Here is a 22,561-nt window from a genome sequence, read left to right on the forward strand (position 1 = left end):
CAGCACAGTCCGGAGAGCAGGCAGAGATGAATCAAAGGTGAAAACCAGCCGAAGAGCGGGGTTTTTTCAGTCACTGGACCTTCCTCTCCCGACCCTTCCGAGCTCACTTAGACCAGGGCAGGACGCGGCGCTCGGGACAAAGGCGGCACGCGCGATCGACGCGCTCGGCCGCTCGGCGGGGCGCCCTGCTCGGCCCTGCGCAGCGCGGCCGCGCCCCCCGGAAGTGGAGGCCGGCAGCGGCCATGGCGGCCGAGCAGAGTTACCCGCGGAGCTCCATCGAGGATGACTTCAACTATGGCAGCAACGTGGCCTCGGCCAGCGTCCACATCCGCATGGGTAGGGATTGCGGAGGAGTGGGAGAGCCGCGTGGCCCCGGCTTAGCCCCCCCAAGCGCTTGCGGAGAGGTCCCCGTTGCCCCCACTGGCGGGGGGGCGAGGGGATGCCGCGCCCTGCGCTCCCACCAAGTGCCTCTGTCATACCCCGGTCACCTCTGGCCTTGAGCTGCAGTCAGGTTCTGCGCAGTGTTTTAACCTGGGTAAAGGCTGTGAGTGCGGAGCCAGGGCGCTACTTAGTCCAGGTTAGACATCAAGGGTGAGGGACCGCGGCCGGCTAAAGGCTTTGTCGTTTAACCGTGAAGGGGGTAGGTCCTCTCCTGAGAGGGGTTACCCGGTGTAGATTCAGACTTGATTTTGTCCAGAGTGATGAATCTTTGAAATCCAAACATGATACGTGAGATGCATAGTCCCTGCAGAGACGCACCTCCCTGGAGGTGCTTAAGGAAAGCCTGGAGGTGGCAGCTGGTGCCGGGGTCTATCTGACACGGTGGTGTTCGTTCATAGGTTGGACTCGGTGATCTCAGAGGTCTTTTCCAGCCTTACTAACTCTGTGATTCATAAATACTAGAACTGGTGTCTGTAATTACAGAAGTTTAACCATGACACATGAAGGATTTGAATTTCTTCTGTGAGGTGTTAAAATTTTTGTCTCTTCCACTGAAGCATTTGGTGTGCTAAGAGGTCATACTAATGCCCAAGAAATCCTGCTTTGCTGTTCATGTGCAGGTCTCAAAGGTATTGAGTACTCTTGTAGAATCTGTCTAATCAGTAATCCTTGTTGAATAGTGTTACTGGACACATTTTGGAGTAAAACTGGCTTCATGCTGTGAGTTTTTTTATTACTTATTTCTGATAATCAGGAGACCTCTTCCTGTTAAAATACAGTTTTATCTTCTTTGAAAAATAAAGGGTGTGCCATAGGAGGTATGAAACAGATAATGCCATTAGCAAAATTGCTGCTGCATTTAGTAATGTGGGGGGAAGGCTTTGCGTGCTAGGTTACTTCTAGGTTTGGTCGGTTTATTATGATAAAGTAGGCCCCAGTCCTTCATGGCTTACAAGTGTATTTTACTTTACCTGTGGCAAGCAGGTAATTGAGTTTCTTGTAGAATGTGCTCTTAAGCTTAAGACTGTGCTATTAATGACTGATTTTTTTTTTTTTCCTATAAGCTTATTCTTCCTTCCACAGCATTTTGCCTAAATGGACTTGGTCTCCTTCTATTCAGAGCAGAGAATATCTGTATGATGTATCTGTATGTCCTGAACTACACTTTGCTTTTGATAATTCTAGAATTAAGGAGCCTGTTCATTCTAGGATTTTTTTTTTCCAGCAGTCTGTGCCTGTGGATAACCATTCAGTACAATGCAAGTTGTAAATGATGATAAATTATATTGAATATGATGGAAGGGCAATCAAATAGACATTAATGTAAAAACTTTACCTTTTTAAACGTTTGTGGCTGTTTCTGCCTTCCATGTTAATCCTCTGTCAGTTAGGTCCATTAGGCACCAGTAACATGATGGAGAAGGTATGCTGTTAGTATAGTGAGAGTGAAGGGGTGTATGTAGGTCTTAAATTAAATTCCTTGCAAATATTTTCTATATTTCTTTTGTCTTCATTGTTAATGGTTAAATAATGATGTCCAGGAATAAATGTAATTTTGCTGTAATACTGTGTCAATTTTTTTTAAGTAAAATGGCTTTTTACAGCTTTGTTCTGTGCTTTTTCACTATAACTTTATAATGGTTCCTTAAGAAAATGAAAATTTTTATCTGATTTACTGTTGAACTTTTTAAGTGTAAGTCAAAAGTGATTTCGTTTTTATTTTCCTTATCCCAGCATTTCTACGAAAAGTCTACAGCATTCTTTCTGTTCAAGTTCTATTGACCACAGTCACATCTGCAATTTTCCTATACTCTACTGGAGTGCAGGCATTTGTTCATGAGAGGTAAATACTAAGGTGAAATGCAGCTGTTTAGCATGTGTTAAGTATAATTTATGTAGCTTGTTGCTATACTTCAGTCTTCCTAATAATTTTTATAACTGGTGTTTTGATTTTCTAATAGATATTCTTAAACTTGATTAGGGAGTAACTTTTCTTCTCTGACATTTTTCTCCTTGGTTTACTATGAAAACTATTATTATTATTTTTGTTGTTGTTGTGTTTTTGTTGATTTTAATGCTTTATTAATAGTGCTTGTTTTAATATTTATACTATGCAAACTTCTACATGAGTTGCAGAACATCTCAGTTACTGACATTTCTTGTTTTACAGTCTAAGTTCTTTTAGATTCTCTTTGGAATACTGTTGTTTATAGGTGCCTGTTCCAAAAAGCGGAATCACGTCTTGTTCCTCTTCCTCCTCTCCCATCTTCTTTCTCCCCTTAACCCCTCCCCACCCCCAAAAAAAAAAAAAACCCAAAGAATTAGTCTGCCTGAATTCCTGTGGGCTTGCTTCTTTTTGACTCTCAGATTTTCATGATAAAATAACAAGTCTCAAAATGCAAACTGTGGTGAACAGGCCAGGAAAAAGAACAGCTGGGAAATGAGGAGAGCACTGACTCTAGTTTCTGTTTTCCTCTAAGTGCACTCGTGGACTTTTACTTTCACTTCAAAGCCCAGATAGAAGAGGAGGATTAAACACTGCAAGAAAGTTTCAGTTTCTGTATAACCTATTGTGTATACAACAGTGGTTGTAAAACTATAGTTTTCTACTTAAATCTCATCATTTAAAATTGTCCTACTCACTTAAAACTGTTGTGATTTTGTGTTTGATGTTGGTCCCATTTTTCCTTGGAGGGCTACTTGAATGATTTAGCAAGACTTACTGGTCAGTACTGATTTTCTTTGGTGCAGTTAGTGCCCATGTTTGTTGCATTCAGGTGCTTATGAAAAATAGTTCTCTGAATGTGGAGTTCACAACAGGCAAAATATTACATATACTTTAATACTGTTACTTTGTATGGATGGATTTTTTTCCTTGTATGTGTTCATTTCCAGGTAATGTATTCCTGGGCAGTCTTTAGCTTTAGTATGAAAAAGTTGTCTTTACTTGTGACTGTACTATTTTTAACTGATTATCAGTACTAGTATGTTTTAGAACAGTTTTATTGTAAACTTGCATTACATTTACTTTGGATATCTTTTTCTAGGTGATCACTTAAAAACTTGGTTTTATATAAACTGTTCCATCGTCTTCCAGCTATTTGATTACTTTTTTTTATGTGGAATTTTACAGGCCTGCCTTGCTTTTGTTATCTGGGTTTGGATCTCTGGCTGTAATTGTGGCACTGACCCTCTACAGGCACCAGCACCCTGTTAATTTATACCTGCTGTTTGGATTTGTAAGTGTTTTATTCAAGTAAATTATTAATTTATTAATTAATTCAATTTAATAGTCCCTAGAATATCTTGCATTGTAATGAATTCCTTGAAACTAGAGGTATGTAATTTGTTTTTCTTGTATTCCTTGAAAGACATCCTATATATTTATGAAAGTCTGAGCTACTTTTTGGAGATTCTGTCCACAGGTTGTTCCTAGATAGCAGCCACTTCAGGTTGCTTTCAGCATCTTTTTAGAAAGAGTGTTAGAACTTGGAACTAGTTTGAGCAAGGGTTTTTGTGTGTGTGTAGAAACCTATCTATCTGCTCTCACTGTTCTATTGATGTCAGGGACTTTTTCTATGGAACTGCTCAGTAGGAAAGGAGGAGGCATTCCTGTTACCTAAATTGTTTAATGGATGGCCTCCAGCAGAGACCCAAACCAGCCATATGTGTCTATTTCTCCAATTTTTGTCTTTTTGGTGCTAAATTCTGAGCATGTGTCCAGCACAGGCAGGTCAGTCAGAGCTGTCCTCAAATTTCAGTCTTCTTCCTGATGTTGTGAATATGTAGATCCAGGCTAACAGTTGCTCTTGGATATTTTGGATTATGTAGCAAATCAGTTTTCTGAAAAGAAGTCACAGTAGCTCAATTAGAATTTGATGCTGTAAGACTGGCCTAAATTGTATTTGTGTTAAAACAGAAAGACAGCTTTGCTGTGTAAGTAAACAGATGGTTTAAAGGATAAGTGTGGAAAGGAAACTGATGCAGACACTGTGTTAGACAGCTGTCCAACAAGATATTAAAAGTGTATTAATTTTATAGCCCCTTGAATAGTTTGTAAGAAGTGTAAGATAAATGCTGTGCACTTACAGTAGAAAATGTAAATGACATTTTTCTATAGGGGCAGTCTCTCACTCATTTTCACTTTGTATTGTACTCTTTTTATGTAACACAACTTCGTCCCAGCAAGACAGTATGGTTGCCATTTTCTTGTTGAAAATTAAACATGTTTTCATACACAAAGATTTAACAGGAGACCTAATGTAATACATGCTGGGATTATATAGCAGAATGGGAGTCACTGCATGTGAAATCTTCATGTAAGTGTTTTATGGTTTGATTTTTTTTCTTATCCTTCTATTTTTTTGGGTTTGCTTTTTGTAGACGCTACTGGAAGCACTGACAGTTGCCATTACAGGTAAATAGTAGCCATCCTATTGTCTGGTTCCATAAAGAGTTTGGAAAAGGAATCCATTATGTTGTACTAATTGATTGCCATTATGGTTTTCTAGATGGGACTAACATGATAATGAATCCTGCTTGAAAATTTTAATGACAGTGATAGGAGTTTAGCAAAACCAGGGAATCGAGGGAGAAAACTGGACTCTGAATCAGAAATGAAACTGTATGAACTTGAAGCGAGAAATGAGTTGGGGAATCCATTCTTTCAGTATAGCTAAAAATGTTCTTTTTCGTAATGTTCAGCTCTCAGCAGAGCTGATCTTCAAGTTGAAACATTCCTATCTGCCCCCTCAATTTCCTCAAAGGGAATATGAGTTTGGAGAGTGCTGTACTTCATGGCCTGGGCTGAAGTGAGGCAGTGTGCAGTCAAGTCATGGCATCACCTTGAACTACAGCATAAGACGAAACCTCTTCATTGTGGCTTATGATCTCCTGCTTTGGGGAAAGGAAGAAGGAGGGAAGAAAGGGTTCCACTTGTTCCTGCTATCTTTCCCCTCCTTGTCCCCTAATCAAAACTTTGAGCCTTTATAGGAGATTGTTTTATTTTTCACCTAGTTTCAGTATCATGAAAAATTCAGATCGATTTTTTCCTTAAGATCTCTTGTTACTTATGCTTAAAATATTTTTGTTTTATTTTGTTGGTGTTTTTATAATTCTGAGTAGGAAAGACCTGTTATTTCCATTTAGGAAGCTACAGCTATAAAGTAACTGTCAAACTTAGCTAGTGCAAGGTCCCTGAGTCCTGTGATCATGAATTCGAAATGCAAAGACAAGTTCAGGCATAATTTACTTAATTTTGTTCACAGTTAAGTTTAAATATCTGTTTCCTCAAAAGATAACTGAGCAAATACATAGTATAGTGTTCTTTAATTGACAGATTACTTTTTCTGTTTATAGTGAGTTTCTATGATGTCTCCATCGTCTTGCAAGCCTTTATTCTTACTACTGCTGTATTTCTTGGATTGACTGCATATACCTTGCAGTCAAAGAGAGACTTCAGCAAATTTGGAGCAGGGTATGTTGTCATATTGATGATCTTTAGAATTTTTTTTTCTGTTAAGGGTTTTTTTTTTTCTTTCTTAAAGCAAGCTTTGCAGGTATAATTAGAAATACAGGTTAACAGAACCTGCTTTAAGGGAATGGTGAGGGTTATTTATTTTAAATTATTAATTTTACCCAGTTCTGATTTCTTGGTAAATTCTTTTCAGTGATTATGAATCTTAAAATAAATAGAAAACTAGTTTACCTGGATTTTTCACTGCAAGAGAAAGTAGTTGTTTCAAATCTTTAAATAAAATTAAAATTAGAACATAACTTTTGACAGTTTTATAAAACTTGTACTGCTGACACCAGTGAACAGTTGGCATCTAAGAATTCCAGACATTTACTTGGCAAATACATTGTGAAGAGTCTTTATAAGAAAGGAGGATGTTTTAAGTTAAGTCCAAAAGAAAGTATATTGTTGGTCACAGTGTAATTTATTTTCTTTCAGCCTCTTCACTTGTTTGTGGATTTTAATCTTCTCGGGTTTCTTGAGGGTAAGATACCTTGTGTTCACAGTTAAAAGATATGCATAGAATCACAGCATGGTGTGGGTTGGGAAGGACCTTAAAGATCATCTAGTTCCAACCCCCCTGCCCTGGGCAGGGACACCTTGCACTAAGATCAGGTCACTCAGAGCCTGACCTTTTACTGACTTCTAGTATAACTAAAAGGTTTGGATCAGCCCAATATAGCTTAATGAAAAAAAATGCCTAACCAGATCCATTACTGTTCTAGATCATGGTGGTGATCTTTTAACCACACATTTTCAATTTGTATTTTAGTCGGGTGCTGTTATTGCCAACGTAATGGGTATTTGGGCTGATCGACAAAATTTGTCAGTTGAGATCCACTACTTGATGAAGAGAATGTGAAGGAGATTTGGGGTTTAATTGTATTTTGGTTTTCTAGTTGTTCTGCTGTTAGTATTCTGGAGACCAAAGCTTCCTCCCTCTTACGTGGAGGCACTTTTACTCAGTCAGATATTGTGTGACTGGAGAGTGTATGGAATAAGAGCATTGAAATAGCACCACAACACTGTGGTTTTGTGTACATAACAGTAGAAAGACTGTGCTTTAAATGTCGCTTATCATTATGCAGGGATTTTAAAATTTTAAAAAATGAAATTCACAAGTATCTTTTTCATGTTTTATCTGCCTCCAGCTGTTTTTCTATAGTGAGACGATAGAGTTGGTGTTTGCTGCTGCTGGAGCTCTTCTGTTCTGTGGATTTATTATTTATGACACTCATTTGCTGATGCACAAATTGTCCCCTGAAGAGTACATACTGGCTGCAATCAATCTCTACTTGGACATCATCAATCTGTTCTTACACCTGCTGCGTTTACTGGAGGCATTTAATAAAAAATAGTCAAAAGTGGTGTGGTTTGACTACAGCACAATGAAAGTTAAGCATTTGGATGATCTGCAAACTCAGTAGTTCTGCCTTCTAAAGACTATGTTTGCATTCCATGAATATTGATCCCTCCTTAGGGGGAAAATGGCTTTTTACGTAGCTACAGTTCTTCTCCAGACCACGTATTTTATGTAGTTAACATGCTGTCATCATTGCAGTCACTTTTTTAATCACTTCATTTGAAACTGATGTAATTAATGATTAAAATTTTGCCAACTCCTGATTGCTCCAGAGTAAGCTTCCCTGCTGTTCTGTAGCTGCTGAAAATGTTTCCTTTGGGATTGATCATTCGTGTACCACAGAAGGGTAGCATGAGTTTACCATTAGGCAGTGTTTTTCTAAGCTAATTTTTTTTTTCTAGTTTTTGTTTGATAAAATGGAATGCTGTCTCTGACAGACATACTCTGTCCTTGTTAAGGGCTGTCACTATGGAAGCTGTGAGGGTGATTGAACAATTAAAGGGAATGTTCTTCATTTTAGTATTACTTTTTGCCTATCTTTCAGTGTTCTGAAAAATCATGTGGAAATTGATTATGACATTTTATCAACTTGGGTGTAATAAAGCTCGTTGTGTGTCAATAAAAATTGGAAAGCCTTTAGCCTGTTCTTGCAGCTGAGACCGGAGAACTTCAGGGTGCTGACAGTGGTCGGTGCTGGTAGGGTAGAGGTGCTGTGACTGTGGCTGCTTCCCGCGCTGTGGAGATGCTGGAGGGGCAGGCAGCGTAAAAACAATTTTGAAAGGCTTTCTTCCTTCCTGTTCGGTGAGGGATTGTTACTGCTCGCCTGTCCTGTCAGTGAGAGGTGAGCGACGAGGACCGGAGTACTTGGGCAAAGACGCGCGTCCTGCCTGCCCCGCGCTGTGACCGCAAGCTCTGTCCGTGGGGCTCTTGAAGTACGACTGAGAATGGGTTTGAGCGACTGTGATGATCCCTCCCTTTGCCTTAGGCTTTCATTCGAACAGCGGGGCAGGAGCTAAGAATGAAGCCTTGCTTTTTACATTGTAATGGAACACATGTTCATTCCTTCATGCCCCGCCCTGGGCGCGCAGCGGCGGCTGGACACAATCCTGCACGGACGCGAAGCAGGAAGGCGGCTGCGCGCTGCCTCGGAGAGTTACGGTAGGGCCCGTCTACCCCCGCGGGAGGCCGGGCGCCTCGGTCTGCTTGCGCATGCGCGGGCGGGCAGCGCGGCCTTGCGCGAGTGTGCGTGGCGGCCTCGTGTGCGGTGCGCGCGGCCCGCCCTCAGCGCTCCCGCTTCCTTCCCCGCAGGACATGGCGAAGAGCCTGAGGAGCAAATGGAGGAGGAAGATGCGGGCCGAGAAGAGGAAGAAGAACGCGCCCAAGGAGCTGGAGAGGCTAAAGAAGATCCTGGGAACCAAAGCGGATGTCATTATGGAGGAGGTCAAGGAGGTGGCGACCGTCCTGCCCCCCGAGAAAGTCCTGGAGCAGAGAGGTGAGTTGGGCTCTGGCTCGCTTTTCCTGCTGCAGTCGCTCAGGTGTGGGAGGTCCTGCGGTGTTGTTACTGATGCTGTGACTTTCACCGCCGGGATCAGGAGTATGGTTATTACAGTCTGAGAACAGTGAGTCAGAAAGCTTGTCTTCTAAAGCTAAAACACTGAATCTGGCCATTTCGCAACACTGGCATCCATATTGCATCCGGTCTCTTGTGGAACAAGGTTATTAACATTTGATTTTAGTGTGTGAAGTAAGTAATATATCTTATAGAGAGACAGCTCTGACAGCATCAGGTGAGTGCGGATTCACCACTTAGCAGTTGTTCCAATCACAGCGTTGTGTTTGCTGCTGAACTGTCCTAATTTAAGGAGGCTACTAAACGTACAGAAGTTGGGGTAGGAGTAGTACGGGCCCAGTTTCTCAATACTAATTAGTGTTGCATTGCACATGGTGCAGGAGTAGGTGGTATTAGGTGTCTACATATAATGCCATCTTCCTCTTTGTGCCTGGAATCAAATGTAATCTGTAAAGGAAGTAGCCCAGGAAGTGGAAACAAAGGTTTTAAATAGCTGCATACTGGATAGGAGTCAGAAAGACACCTCTTTCCAAAAATGATGTCCAAACTAAATCAGTCCTTTTTTGATTCTCCAGTTTATGCCACTTAAGATGTTCTGATACTGGAAATGGAACTAGAACGGCATTTAAAAATACTTGCCCAATTAAGGGCTTCAAGTATAATTTGTAACTTTATCCATAGTTCTGATTTGTCCCACAGAACCAGGTGTAAAAGTTGTTCTTTAAGGGATTGTTAGAATGGAATTTCCAAAACGTTTTGGAAGGTTGGCAGACTTCTGATGCTGAAATTGAAGGAGAAATCATTACCTTAAACATAGTTTCTGAAGCAAATGCATGGCTATCTGTCATTCCTGCACCTTCTTCCAACTCTGCTGGCAGCTTCTCTACAGGTGGTCAATTTCACTTGGCTTTTAAAGAGACATAGCAGCCTTAGAAATACCTGAGAAAATATGTATTTCACAAAAGCAGCTACAAGTTTTCTGAAAATAATGGTGTCTTCTTTGAGAGGACTTTTCAGGACTAACTGTGGACACAAGGGAGTTTGCATCACCAAGTGTTACAAGAAGTAAAGTAGATCAAAATTTCACCCATAATATGTACTTTCCACAGACAGATAAATAGTTTTCCAGCCAAAGAAAATACATAGGTATATATTACACACATCTTACTGTATTACTTCAGGGTATTTTTTACAGCACACCGTGAATTTTTTTTTTTTTTTTCAGTTTTTCCTCTTAGGAGAAAAATAATGTAAGGTCTGCTTAGCATCTGTAGCAGTTTTTCAAACTTTGTAGGCATGCACATATTTCTCAAGGTAATCATGGCCATTGAGTCTGCTTCAAAAACCAGTTTTATAGCTTTTTTTTCCTCTGATTGTCTTCGATAGACATATTGTCTAGATGGGTCTAACCTTTAGATAGGTTTTCTGTATGTCCTTGAATGACTTCTGTTCTGTGGGTTTCTTCCTGTTACTGATTCCTGCAGCATCCTTGAGATTGCAAAATACAACAGAGACATTATTCCATGTGAACAACTTGTATTGTTACTCCTGGAGTATTCATTTAGTTTATGTTGCAGCTGACTTCTATTGTGGATGTCCTTTCTTTGGATTCCAAATTCATGTAACAGATTAAGATGTATGATAGGACAGGAGTCAGAGAAGCAGCTTCTGTATGTGGCGCTGGGTGTTTTGGTGGTGTGTTGTTGGAGGCTGAATCTCCTATCCCATTTGGAAAACCATGCTGCTAAGAAGGTCTCATGTTGCATTTCTCTGACACCTTGTGAGGTTTCTGGAGCTGGAACTTCTTGCTGCCTGTCCCATGCTGGATAAGGTTTTGGTTCTGCCACCAGGACCCTGTGCTGATTCTCTGCTGATTGCAAGTATTTGTACCCCAGCTTAGGGCTCCTTAAGTATGTGTCTGTTGCAGATTCCTGTAGACTATCAGCCTCAACTATTGAAGCAGCACCTTGGCGTTTTCCTCCTGAGCTTTGTCTCCCACTATCAGACAGGCACAACATAAAAATCTTTTTTTCCTCTCCATAAAATTTGTGGTAAAGGCTTGAATTGCACTGATGCCTTTTCCTGGTCTTAAAATCAAGAGTCAAACATGGTTAGAAGGGGAAAAGGGATTTTACCTTGGTATTTGTTTTAAGGATCCTTAGGTGCACACGTCTAGGTCAAGTGCACCTCAATGCCCACCGCAATGCACGCCCCCAAAAGATCTGGTATAACATTACAGGTTTTACTAATTAGCAGATCTATCAAAGATTCCCCAATGAGAGGCTCAAGTGAGCTCCCCTCCCCAAGGAGCCTTCCCCTGGATGGTTCTTTCTTAGTTCACAGAATGTGTTCTGGAGAGGACCTTGGGGTCTGGGGCACACTGATCCCTAACTAGGAAGCTTCTAAAATGTTTAGTCTCTCAGCTTGACAAACAAGTCCAAGAATGTAGGCAAAAAGCACTAAGAATACAGAAGTTGTTAAAAAGGTATAACAGGGATATAAAAGAAGAGGCAAAAAATCTTCATGGCATCAGCATACATACAGTTTGGGAACAGGGTTGGGATGAAATTACAGAGCATGGTTCCAGTCAATATTTAGCAAGGTGATCCTCTTGTATCTTTTTGTCTCACTGAGACATGATGTTCAAGGGGTGTTATCCAGCTGGTGATGCTGTTCTTGGGAGTGACCATGTCATGGGCAGTCTTCCTGATTGTAGAGATTAATCCTCTCTTTCTGCCTGTAAATGTGTTAGGCCTGGCGTCATGCTCACTCCTTGAGGCAAGTGTTGCATCACTGGCTGATACTTCCTACTGTCATTGTATTTCAGCTTTTCTCTTTACTATTCTTTTTACCTGTCTTCATCTTCCACTCAGAATAAATTTTTAGAACAGATCTTAAACATTACATTATAGAAGGTGTGTAGTTGTGCATATGTTTGAGTAAGCCTATGGCTTCATGCATGATTCCATGATGGAACATACAGTGTTCTTAGACACAGGATTGGAGCAGATTGCAGACTAAAGAATAAGATGCTTTGCCCAGACATAGCTTTTAGGAAGAATACTGCACATTTACTATCAACTGTTGAAGTTCCTGGGTTGCGGTTGCATTGGTTTGGAAAGTGCTTTCAGTATATAAACCCTTCAGCTCTCTGTGTACAAGTACTGTTGTGTCTAGGAGTATTTTTATCATTTTAGGGAATCCAGTAACAAAATAGCTTCCATGAAGCTGATTCAGGTATTTTACTCACTATAAATACCTTTCATTTTCAGATGACTGCAAAATGGAGCTGGATAATAAACGAAACAGAAAAACTCTTCTAGACCAGCATGGACAGTACCCAATATGGATGAATTCCAGGCAAAGAAAGAAGCTTAAGGCTCAACGTGTTAAAGGGAAAAAAAAATCAAAATCAAAAGGCCTTGTGTGGTAAAATCAGTTTTGTAAGATCATGAATATTTTATTTAACAAAATAAATTTCCCACATAAATTCATGAGATTTTGTGCTTGGTCACTGAGTATAATTTATTGCGTCAAGTGAATTTTTGAAGAGACTATTTAGCCAGCAAATGATGAAAGAAATAGCAGCTTGGTGTCTGCTAAACTTAAAAGCTGAGTGCCTTTGAATAGACTAATTGCTTGTGGTTATCTGTTTTCTTGGGGGGTGAGGGTCTTCATCTTTTATATTGTGACCACCGAAAACGGTAAAGGAAATCCTAAAAGTAGTTAAACCAAATGTTTTTTGTACTGTGGTCTTTGTCAGTGTTAACTTGTGTTTTAGTAAATATAACCAAAGGATTCTGTAAATCCTTCTGTAAAATTTGTTGCACTGACTTGTGCTGCTTTTAATATCTGGTAATTAACAAAAATGTACTTTCATATGTGACTCCAAAGCTTGTATGCTGAAACAACACCGAGGCCTCATGAAAATTCTGCAAGTAAAATGAGAAAGTGTCAGTCTAACATAAATTCACAAAGAGAACAACAAAATATTTCACTGTTGTCTGCAACAGAAATATTGTAGGTACTAAATAAGTGAAAGTATGGCTGATTCTTTTATTATTATAATGAGAGAATGCAAATGCACAGAATGGAATTAAAATAGTTTTATTTAAGATCTTTTTCAAGTTCTAGTAAAGTAAATGAGAATTTTCCTTTCCATATGTATTTTCAGTAGCCTTTTACTCCTCTTAAAATGGTACTTACCTATCATGCTTTAGAATGTGTGCATAGGATAAAATACTGCATGATTGTGTAATAGATGCCATTTATATGATTAGCTACAGTTGGGTGCATATTACTGGGCGATAACATGTGATGACAGATGCAAGGGTTAGTTGCCCTGAAAGCTTGTGTTTTTAAAATGTCTCTCATTCCAAGGATGGAAATAATTACAGTACCAACCCTGCAGGATGTTGCCTTTTTAAGTACCAGTCATGGGTGCAGGGCATAACCTTTGTCCAGCTTCATCCAAGATGCGACCCACATTCTGTCATTACTGACAAATTGTGATCTGTATCTGTTATGGTAACTTGGGCATAGGAAAGGAGATCTATTTTTTTAATTACACTAGCTTGTAGTATGCTAAAATCCAATAAGAAGAGCTCAATGTGATAGAAAATTAAGTTTTTCTGGAAAAATACAGTGTACAGTAATACAGTAATTAGTATTGTTGGGGAAGGGTACTCACATAATCTACAAAGACAAAGGTTAAAGGAAAAACAAATGTGTCTTCTATTTTCGCATAAATTGATGGGTAATGACTTGGTAAGATATATAGGTGACATACTACCAAATTATATGCCATTAGTAACTTTGTACTTTAAAAATATTTCCATTAAGTTGATAAAAGCCCTGCTAGTTGATAAAAACAGCTGCTGCTGTCAATTTTTTTGGTCTTACTAGATGAATGGATGTAGATTTTGGTATCAAACTTACCTAAATGTTGGCATGTAGATTAGGACAACTTTAAAATTGATTCATGTGGAGGAAAGTGTTTATGAATGTGTTTTACCAGGAATGGAATGGAATGAACAGTCAGATTGTATTTATTTGCAATTGTAACAATATAAGCTTTATTTTGCTTCGTACATACTTTGGGGAGTTGAGGCTGGGAGCTTCTTGGGCTTAGGCATGAAAAAACAATTGTTTTTTTCTGTAGAGTAAGCACAGTGCTATTGACATGTTTGTAAATCAGATGACTTTCAAGCAGCTCCCAGTGGGAAAGCAGGCTGCTTTTCCCAAGTGGAGATGGTCAAACTGGCAAAGTACCCCTGTTTAGATGTACAGCTTCAGAGTGAGTTTATTCTCATTCTTCAGGTGCACAGCCATACTCTGCCTCATCTTCATCGAGCCTGCCACCACTGCACTTGCCTTACCCTGTCCTCTCTCCGGAGTTGTTTTACTGCTGCCTCTGCTGCTTCCTTTATAAGAGAAAATGACCTTCATAACTGAATAGTCTTGCTTATTTGCACTTTTATGGCCTAATACTGAGCTTTGTTGTACAGATTTATTAGTCAACTGCTTTTGTGACCAGATTAAGAATTTGAATCTCAAGTGAAAGATGGCAGACGCTGCACTGATCTTTTATTTAGAAGTTGCTTCCTTCCTGAAACAGTCCTGGCTGTGTGAGGTATTTCCTTCATGGTGTCCAGGATAAAGTCAAACATGTTCACTTAAACTACAGATATTTTAAGACATCCTGTTTGATTTTTGAGGTGAAATGGAGGATAAGGAAGGAATAAACGCCCGTCTTTACTGGAAGATATCTCTTCGTCTAGTACCAGTGTGTTGTGTACAATGTCATACCTCACGTGGGTGAGGCAGAGCTCTCTGTGGGCCAGGAAACATTTTTTGAGAGCCTGTTTGGGTGGCATCTGTAATCCAGGCTAAAAGCTTGCTTGTAGACAGACAGCAAGAATCTGGCTAAATGTGCAGCATGGGTATAACCTCAGAGGTTGAGTCATGGATACAGCAGGGAAATTCTACTTTCTGGGATTTGAGCATATACTTACTACATGTGGATACTGTAATTTTGTATTTGGAATTTGTTTTAGATCTGCTTTCACCAACTCTTATTTTTTGAATGGAAATACCAAATCATTTAGTTGCCTTTGAGTATTTGATTCATACTGCTGAATCTGAAACATATTTCTGTTTGAGTTGATGGAAAAAGTCATGTTTCCTTCCAATAGAAATTAAACATAATTGATTTTGACTGAAATACATATTTTAAAAGTACACAGGGATTTTCAAAGAAGTAATTGATCTGCTTCTTAACAGCATTCTAATAATATAATTCATTGGTCTTTACATAAAAAAAGTTCTTTAGGTTGGGATTGAGGGAGGAAGGGTTGCAGTTGATTAAAAAACTGATGGAAGTCTAAAAGTGTATAACTTAAATGGCACAGTCAGAGTTGTTCAGTTACAATTCTGTAATTGTGTTATTATGAAACCGCTTAGTTGCAACTTCCCACCACTGTGACTGCCACCTGCCTGCACAGTGCTGTGGTAGCTGTCTTTCCTGGACCTACATATAGAAGGCAGGGGAAATAATGCAGGTGCGTTTGAACTACGTGCATAAAAGCTAGCACTGAAAGAATTAAATTCTGTCATTTTATTGAAATGCTTATGGGCATAAGATGTCCATGTATTTTTACAGTATAAAAATCGCATTAGCAAATCGATAAACGTCCTGCAGATTGTTGACGGTTTCTTGAGAAGATGACAAGGTTTGCCCTTTTTGACCCAGTATGTAGAATTGATTTTTAAAGGGAATTATTTCAGATGCCTAAAATAACTGGTAGCAGTGATGGTTTAGTTCCTGGGCTTTTCTGGTAACTCATTCCTGCCCTGGGACACCTCTGCACTGTGTAGTCAAGTCAGTTGGGGGACCAGTTAGCTAAAATACACTGAAAATATTCCTATTTTCCCTATTTTTTTTCAGCTGGATTGTCTTACAGCCTTACTGTACAGAAAGCGAGTCAGTAGGAGGCAATACAAAACCAGGAAGAAATGGCTGGTGAAGGCGGGGCTGTGTCAGACTGTAATGGTTCATGAGCCACCTCTCCTCCTGTGGCATTAGTGCCTCTTGGTGCGGCCACTGTGCAGTACAGCATTGTGAAGGTGGAGAGGTTCTGGAGACAGGTCAAGCAAGTGCACTGAATGGCAGGTTTTGAAAGTGTTTCTCAGTGAATGGCACAAGAGTCTTGTCTACAGCTGACACTGTGGTTATAGAGGGTGCTAAATATAGTTTGGGGCTGCGTAGTACTGGAGGAAGAATGTCATGGCCACGTGGTACAGAATGGTCTCCCAATATGTGGCCACAACTTTTTAAACAATGGAAGAAGTCCTGTACAAAGGCTTTATAGTGTATGTCTGTTTCTATTATGCTACCTTTTCCTCCCACTGCCTGAACAGCTGCGTGGGTTCTGACCTTGATGGAAGCTGGATATCTGATCTGTATCTGATTTGTAGTGTGAACATGTCTGGTATCAGACATTACAGGACTACAGCCTTAGCATGCAGAACTCTGATGGTGCAAAGCAATCTGCTGCTCAGGGTGGCATAGTCTGAATTGAGTGACGGCATCTGAAGGGAGGATGAGACTGAAGCAACAGCCATGCATCACTCTTTTCAGGCCGTGGTTTTGCCATCAATTTTAACTTGCCTAGGAGTGAAGTTTAAGGGCAGGACTGACTGAGCCATCTGGGAGCTCACTGCTGCAGGAAGAGGCTCTTTTCAACTTTTTCCTTTCCCTTCTCCAGCTGCATTGTCCAACTCACAATTTCCTACTTCAGGAGAAACAGACATTGGGATTTTTTTTTTCCCAAGCTAAAAGTGAGAAAGAACTAACAACTTCCTTCTGTTAATAAACACTGCACAGTTGTGACAACCACACCATTTTCACTGTCCTTTTATTCTTCCTACACTACTACAGTTTTCTGATCTCTACCTAATCAACAGTAACAGTATTTAAAGGAGAAGGCAGAATGGGAAGAGGATATTTGCGCTGTTTCCTCTCCCTCATCCCAGTCACTTAAACATTGCTCTCTCAGGTCTCTAATTTTTCTGATGCTCATATGTCAGCATAAAGGGTTTGAAATGTTAGGAACAGTACATGGTGTGGCAAGAGAGGTTTGTGTATCAAGGGTCCTATGCCAGGCAGCATGAGGACTGCTTATGAAATGCTTGTATATTCAGAGCAAACTGACTTCCTCTGTTTTCAATCTAGTCAACTAGTAGGAGGCTGTGAAAGTTACAACTTATATCCTTGTTTGGTAAACTATAATTTAGTATCTTTTATCTCTAACTACAGTTAACTTCCTTGCAAGGTTTCTAAAGTCTGAATGCAGATTTTACAGCATTTTTAAACTTTCACCTTTAACCAGAAATTGGGTTTCTGGATAGTATTTTTGGAAGCAAAGGTGCATTAATTGTTTCAGGATGGCTCATCCGACTCAGCCTATCTGGTCCATTCATACATTCATGTTATGTGAAATGTATAATATCTCTTTTGAAAGGTGACAAATTCATAATATATAGGTGCAACATGTATTCCATGGTACGGCTTGCTACCTTAAGTCTTTAAATTACTTTGACAATAGATGTTCTGTAAACTCATCTTTGTTGGATTCTAATGTCTGTGTTTGAAACAAGAGCTTTTTGGATCTACTGGTTGTGCTTCTCTCCATCTTGCTTCTGCAAAATATTACAGAACTTAGTGCAGATCAGATCAGAGCTGCAGTTTGTCTCGCAACAGAACACAAAACATTTCTATGAAAGATTAGAAGGGCTCAGTGTCAACAACTTCTTGATTGTTGTCTCTCGGGTTTAGTTCATTATCACTACTGCTAGTGAATAGCCTCACCGCAAATGCAAAATTCAAGTTAGTTCCCTTAATATGTGCAAAAAGATTTTTAAAACTAAATGGTTTGTGATAACTGAGGAAGGTAAGATACACTGCTTTTTCTTGTTGCACCCCCTTGCAATGTGGTATTAGTAGAGGGTGTAAAGGAAGAAGCCAGGAACTGAAGTGCACCAGGTTATGTGCAAAGCTGATGGTGGAGCTGCAAACTGACCCATCTGAACCACAGCTGGGTGCCCTCAGACACTTTGATTGGTTTTTCTCTCCTAAGTGTCCTTAAGTCTGCCTGAATTCTTGTGGAAACAACACGAAGTTGGCCACGCAAATGCAGCTGTGTTGTGATCCATATACTTGCAGTTCTGGAACTGCTTGTCCATGCCTTGGCTGCTACTGTGTTGACGAGAAAAAACGTTTAATTCCTTGAATGTGAGACCAGGGTGTAAGATCATCCATGGGAGAGGTTACAGGTTGATCTGTTGACTTTAGGAACTATTGCTTCAATGTAGGGTACAGTGTATTTATATACAGACACCTATGTTTTTATCCACCACTTTTAAAGAGGTAAGTGCATGCATGTCACACACTAGGCCTTCTCTTTTTCTCTTGGGGGAGAAGATTGCATGTGGATTTTTTTGTTATTTTGCTTGCTTCTTAAAATAAATACTAATCTGCTAAGCCTCTATGTACCCAGTATTTTAGAAATACTGTTATAAAATTTAAAAAATTAAATCAAAATTTGCGTTTCTGTTTCCTTAGGCAGCCAGAAAGATGTTAGCGTATGTTAAGGACGTGCATTGGTTGTTATCAAATCTCATCTCCAGAATATCATCCCCTTCTAACTGTAGAGGTTGGAATTTGAGGAAATTGTGGGGTTTTGGTTTTTCGGGTTCCCCCCCCAACAGAAGAAAAGCTTTTTGTTGAACTCCTTAATCAGCTCCTGGCAGAAACCCTTAGCAGTGGGAAGTGAATCTGTACTTCCACAGCTGGTGATTGCCCTGTAACAGTGATGGGAGGAGGACAAAGGGCAAAGTCTGCCACACAATGTATTTTCATCTCAGCATTTCATTGTCCATAACAGCGTCATCCAAATTCACTAGTGAGAGAAACTGGGTTATCCGTTGTCATGCTCAATGGCATCAACGTCTACCATGTCATTTCTTCACTCAAATCAGGCAGTAACACAGATACCATGAGTTGGTGGCTTCGGTCCCTTTCCGTTGGTGGCATCGCTACCCGGACCCGCCTCTGGGTACCTGGAGAAAGGCGGGAGCGCCTCCCTGCAGGGAGCAATCCCGGCGGGACCCTGCGGGCGGGCGGGAACCGGGCTTTGCTGGGGAGCCGCTTCCCGGCAGGCGGCGCCGGCGGCGGCGGGAGCGCGGCAGCCCCGGCGGGCGCCTGCCCTGGAGTGTCCCCGGACCTGCCCTGGGGTGCCCCGGAGCAGCCCCGGAGTGTCCCCGGAGCAGCCCTGGAGTGTCCCCGGCTCACGGGCCCTGTGAGGGATCGCCCCGCCGACACCCCGTGCCATATTCTTTCGTTTAAGGACTATCCTCCGCTTGCAGCGGGGCACGCATGAACTGCAGGAGCGGGCGCGGTGCCGCGTGCGGCGCAGGGCAGAGCCGTCCCGGCGGCTCCGGGCGCTGGGGTAGTGCCGGTGCTCGGGGGTTCGGCGCGTTCCTAAGTGCCTGAAAAGCCGCTGGAGTTACCGTCACACACTCTGTCCGAGTAAGGAGTGACATTTAAATGTGTAAAACCACTTGATGTTTTTACTGATAATGTGTTTATAACCAAGAGCAGTTATTCTCTAAAAATATACTAAAAATGCTACTTCATGAAAACGCTCCCCCAATCTAATTTTTTTCCCCCTTAAACATGTCATTTTTCCAGAAAAGTACACAAAGGGATCCATGGCTTTTTTCTGGTATATAGTGTTCTGTGTTTAAAAAGAAGGCTCTTTAAAAGCCTCTTATCAATCAACTGAAGCACTTCAGTGACAATTTCAGAAACTCAGTGGAAAGAGACTTGTTTTATATCTGCTTGTTTTATTTGCATTCTAAAATCTCCACGTGGTGATTTCAGCTAAGGTCCTGTGTCAGGGAAATCCAGAAGTGAAGTTGACCAGAGACAAGTAAAAATGCCTGTGTTGTTTTCATTGCCCAAATGTAATGACGTGCAATGATTTAAACCAGCAGTTTCACATGGTTTAAAATGAATTAGATTTATAAAATTCTAAAAGGAACCTCAGAAACACCAAAAAGGATAACAGTTTGTGTTAGGGTAGAATTCGTTTTGAGACTACAAAAACTATTTTCTATGCATTCACAAAACAAAAAGTGTTTTTATTTTTAGGAATGCACAGAAAAAAAGATTTGTTTTTATACCAACAAACACTGCTACAACAAATGCATCCATTCCTGCAATTGTAATTGAAGCTGAGAAAAATAAAATAATCTTAAGCATTTCAAGAGTAAGTTAATGTAAAACAATATAAATTAATATAAAATTAGAGAGAAAAATTGTTTTGGGAATACAAGATCCACTGTGTAAGAAAAACACAGAAAACAAGGTTTCTTTCTCTAAACAGAAATTTAAGAAACAGACACAATGATACAGTTGAAAAAATCTGTAGAATAATATTTAAAGCTGAAAAATATTTTTAAAGTTGTCAGAAAATAAACATTGCTTGCTTCATAGAAATAAAGTCGTACTTGGAAAAAAAAGTGAGTTAGAAATAGATTTAATTTGCATAAATCTATACAAATAAAGTAAATTTATGTTGTAACTAAACCTACCAATTCCAGTGAATGAGAATTTTGCCATTCATTTGTCTGGAAACAAAGGTTAAATCCTGAAAAAAAACCCTAACAAAAAACAACAACAACAAAAAAAAAACCCAGAGAAGCTGAAATTCCAGGTTTCATTGAAAATAAAATGGGCAAAAGAGTTTTTGCAAAACCTTTTCAAATGTTAATTAAACTTCTAAATACATTTAAAACTTTTTTTTAAAGTTACTACATTATCTTTCATTCACAGACTCTACATTTTAAAGTCTTATTTCTGTCAGAAACTTCACTAACACAAAAGTGTAAACCAATGAATTCAGCTTCTGGTCTGCCCTGACATTTTCAGAGATTGTTTTGCAGTGGAAGGAAATTAAATAATTTCCAAAATGATCTTTCCCAACTATCTTTTTGCATTAAACAGTGTTTGGATTCAGTGGTTCCTAATGAATTTGGATATGTTAACAGTGACTGGATCATATCCAAATATGACTTGATGGGAAAGCCATTAGTTTTTTTCCCTGAGGTTATACTGGTATCCCATCTGGTGATTGCTAATAAATGTGGATACATTCTAAAAAAAAAAAAAGAGTTTGTATTGGATTCTAGTATGAATTACTGGGAGTGCAGTTTCTTGAAGTTTCATTCATGCACTTCAGGGAAGCTGAGCTTGGAGTCCTTTAAAACTTGACAAAAAGAACATGACACAAGACTTCAGTTATTTTTTTTAATCTACAGCAATTGTTTTTTGCAATAGAATTATGTTTGAGATGCCAATAATGTATTATTATGTTAGAGCACTTATGACAAAATCCAAAACCAAAACATCCATTACAAGCAATTTTATATTTGATTGTAGCTACCAAGTGCTTACCCTAAAATAAAACTTTAATTATTACGTGAGTGCCTTAATAGCTTTCCTCCATAGCTGGATGAAATCTAAGTCATATTTATCTTTCCTACGAACCATCCAGAACACTTAGGCAAGTTTCATTTTTATATGCAGCGTTAGGGAGAAAATCTGAAGAGGACCAGAAACGAGTACTTGTCTCAATGAAGAGGAAATTCTCATCCATTTTCAAAATCCTATAAATTCTTGGAAAATAGAGCAGTGTGTTTAAAATAGAAAGGCTAATGGTTGAGTGCAGCTTATGTTATTTGTGAACACTACACCTATTAATTACATGCAGGGAAATACTGCATTTCTTTTTGTAAAGAAAAAATACTGTTGTTCAGCTTCTTTTTTTTTTCACCGTTAACAAACCAATTATTAGCCAGGGCAAATTGACCCTGGTTTTGATCAAAGGAGTAATTCATCTCATCCTGCAGTTCCTGCAGCCTAACAGCTATCTGTTGTTGCAGAATGTGCAGGTCGCCTTTAGCTGGCGACCCCATCCAGGCACGAGAAAAGGGAGTGAGGAAAAACCTATAAAGACCAAAATAAAACTGCTGATTCTTCTGGTTCTTGTCAGGTTCAGTTACAGTGGTACAGAAACAGCAGTAAATTCACTGAGGCTCTATCAGATCAAAACAACTCTGTTATAAATATCATTCATATAAACCATGTGGGCGAGAGAGAAACTGTCAGAAGAAGGGAAGGGAAAATAGATCTTCTGCACTTCAATAAATTATATGATAGTTTTATAGATTATAGCAAAAAAATTAAAACCTAACATAAGTATGCCTATATATGTGTGAGTGCATGTATGTGCGTATACTCACACAGTAGTATTAAATATTCAAATGTTTTAAATCCAAATATTTTACTCTAATGAAATACAGAGATTTCAGTGACTGTAGATAAAATTAGAGTACAGTATAAATCTATAATGAGGTTCAAAGAAGTGCTTTATGTTTCCCTTAAGAACTGACTCAATGACTTGACGCACTTCTAATGGGATGTAGTTCTGCTTGGTTTTGCAACTGGAGAGCATTTTTTGCACTAGAGAGGGTTGTGATCATTAAAGGTGATGACCTTTAAAGGTGATGAGGATGTGATGATCAAAGCCCCTGCTTACCAACAGAGTTG

At 39.7% G+C, this 22,561-nt stretch overlaps 2 protein-coding genes across 2 annotated transcripts; both read left to right on the forward strand.

The window, feature by feature from the left end:
* Nucleotides 1-234: 234 nt before the first annotated feature.
* TMBIM4 (transmembrane BAX inhibitor motif containing 4) lies at nt 235-7,946 on the forward strand. The gene is made up of 7 exons (XM_082280968.1): nt 235-336; nt 2,176-2,284; nt 3,575-3,680; nt 4,825-4,858; nt 5,800-5,917; nt 6,395-6,440; nt 7,108-7,946. The coding sequence occupies exons 1-7, from the start codon at nt 243-245 to the stop codon at nt 7,312-7,314; spliced, it is 714 nt and encodes a 237-aa protein (XP_082137094.1). The 5' UTR covers nt 235-242; the 3' UTR covers nt 7,315-7,946.
* A 585-nt stretch (nt 7,947-8,531) lies between these two features.
* LLPH (LLP homolog, long-term synaptic facilitation factor) lies at nt 8,532-12,388 on the forward strand. Its single transcript, XM_082279579.1, has 2 exons — nt 8,532-8,811; nt 12,162-12,388. The coding sequence occupies exons 1-2, from the start codon at nt 8,631-8,633 to the stop codon at nt 12,320-12,322; spliced, it is 342 nt and encodes a 113-aa protein (XP_082135705.1). The 5' UTR covers nt 8,532-8,630; the 3' UTR covers nt 12,323-12,388.
* Nucleotides 12,389-22,561: the final 10,173 nt, after the last annotated feature.

The sequence above is a fragment of the Coloeus monedula genome (assembly GCF_965178545.1).
Source record: "Coloeus monedula genome assembly, chromosome: 4".
Lineage (NCBI taxonomy): Eukaryota > Metazoa > Chordata > Aves > Passeriformes > Corvidae > Coloeus > Coloeus monedula.

Excerpts from the sequence above, each read along its gene's own strand:
- LLPH (XM_082279579.1), top strand. The coding sequence starts at position 8,631 with ATGGCGAAGAGCCTGAGGAGCAAATGGAGGAGGAAGATGCGGGCCGAG. Across the intron at positions 8,812-12,161 it reads GAAAGTCCTGGAGCAGAGAG|ATGACTGCAAAATGGAGCTG; the intron begins GTGAGTTGGGCT and ends TTTCATTTTCAG.
- TMBIM4 (XM_082280968.1), top strand. The coding sequence starts at position 243 with ATGGCGGCCGAGCAGAGTTACCCGCGGAGCTCCATCGAGGATGACTTC. Across the intron at positions 3,681-4,824 it reads TATACCTGCTGTTTGGATTT|ACGCTACTGGAAGCACTGAC; the intron begins GTAAGTGTTTTA and ends TGCTTTTTGTAG. Across the intron at positions 5,918-6,394 it reads TTCAGCAAATTTGGAGCAGG|CCTCTTCACTTGTTTGTGGA; the intron begins GTATGTTGTCAT and ends ATTTTCTTTCAG.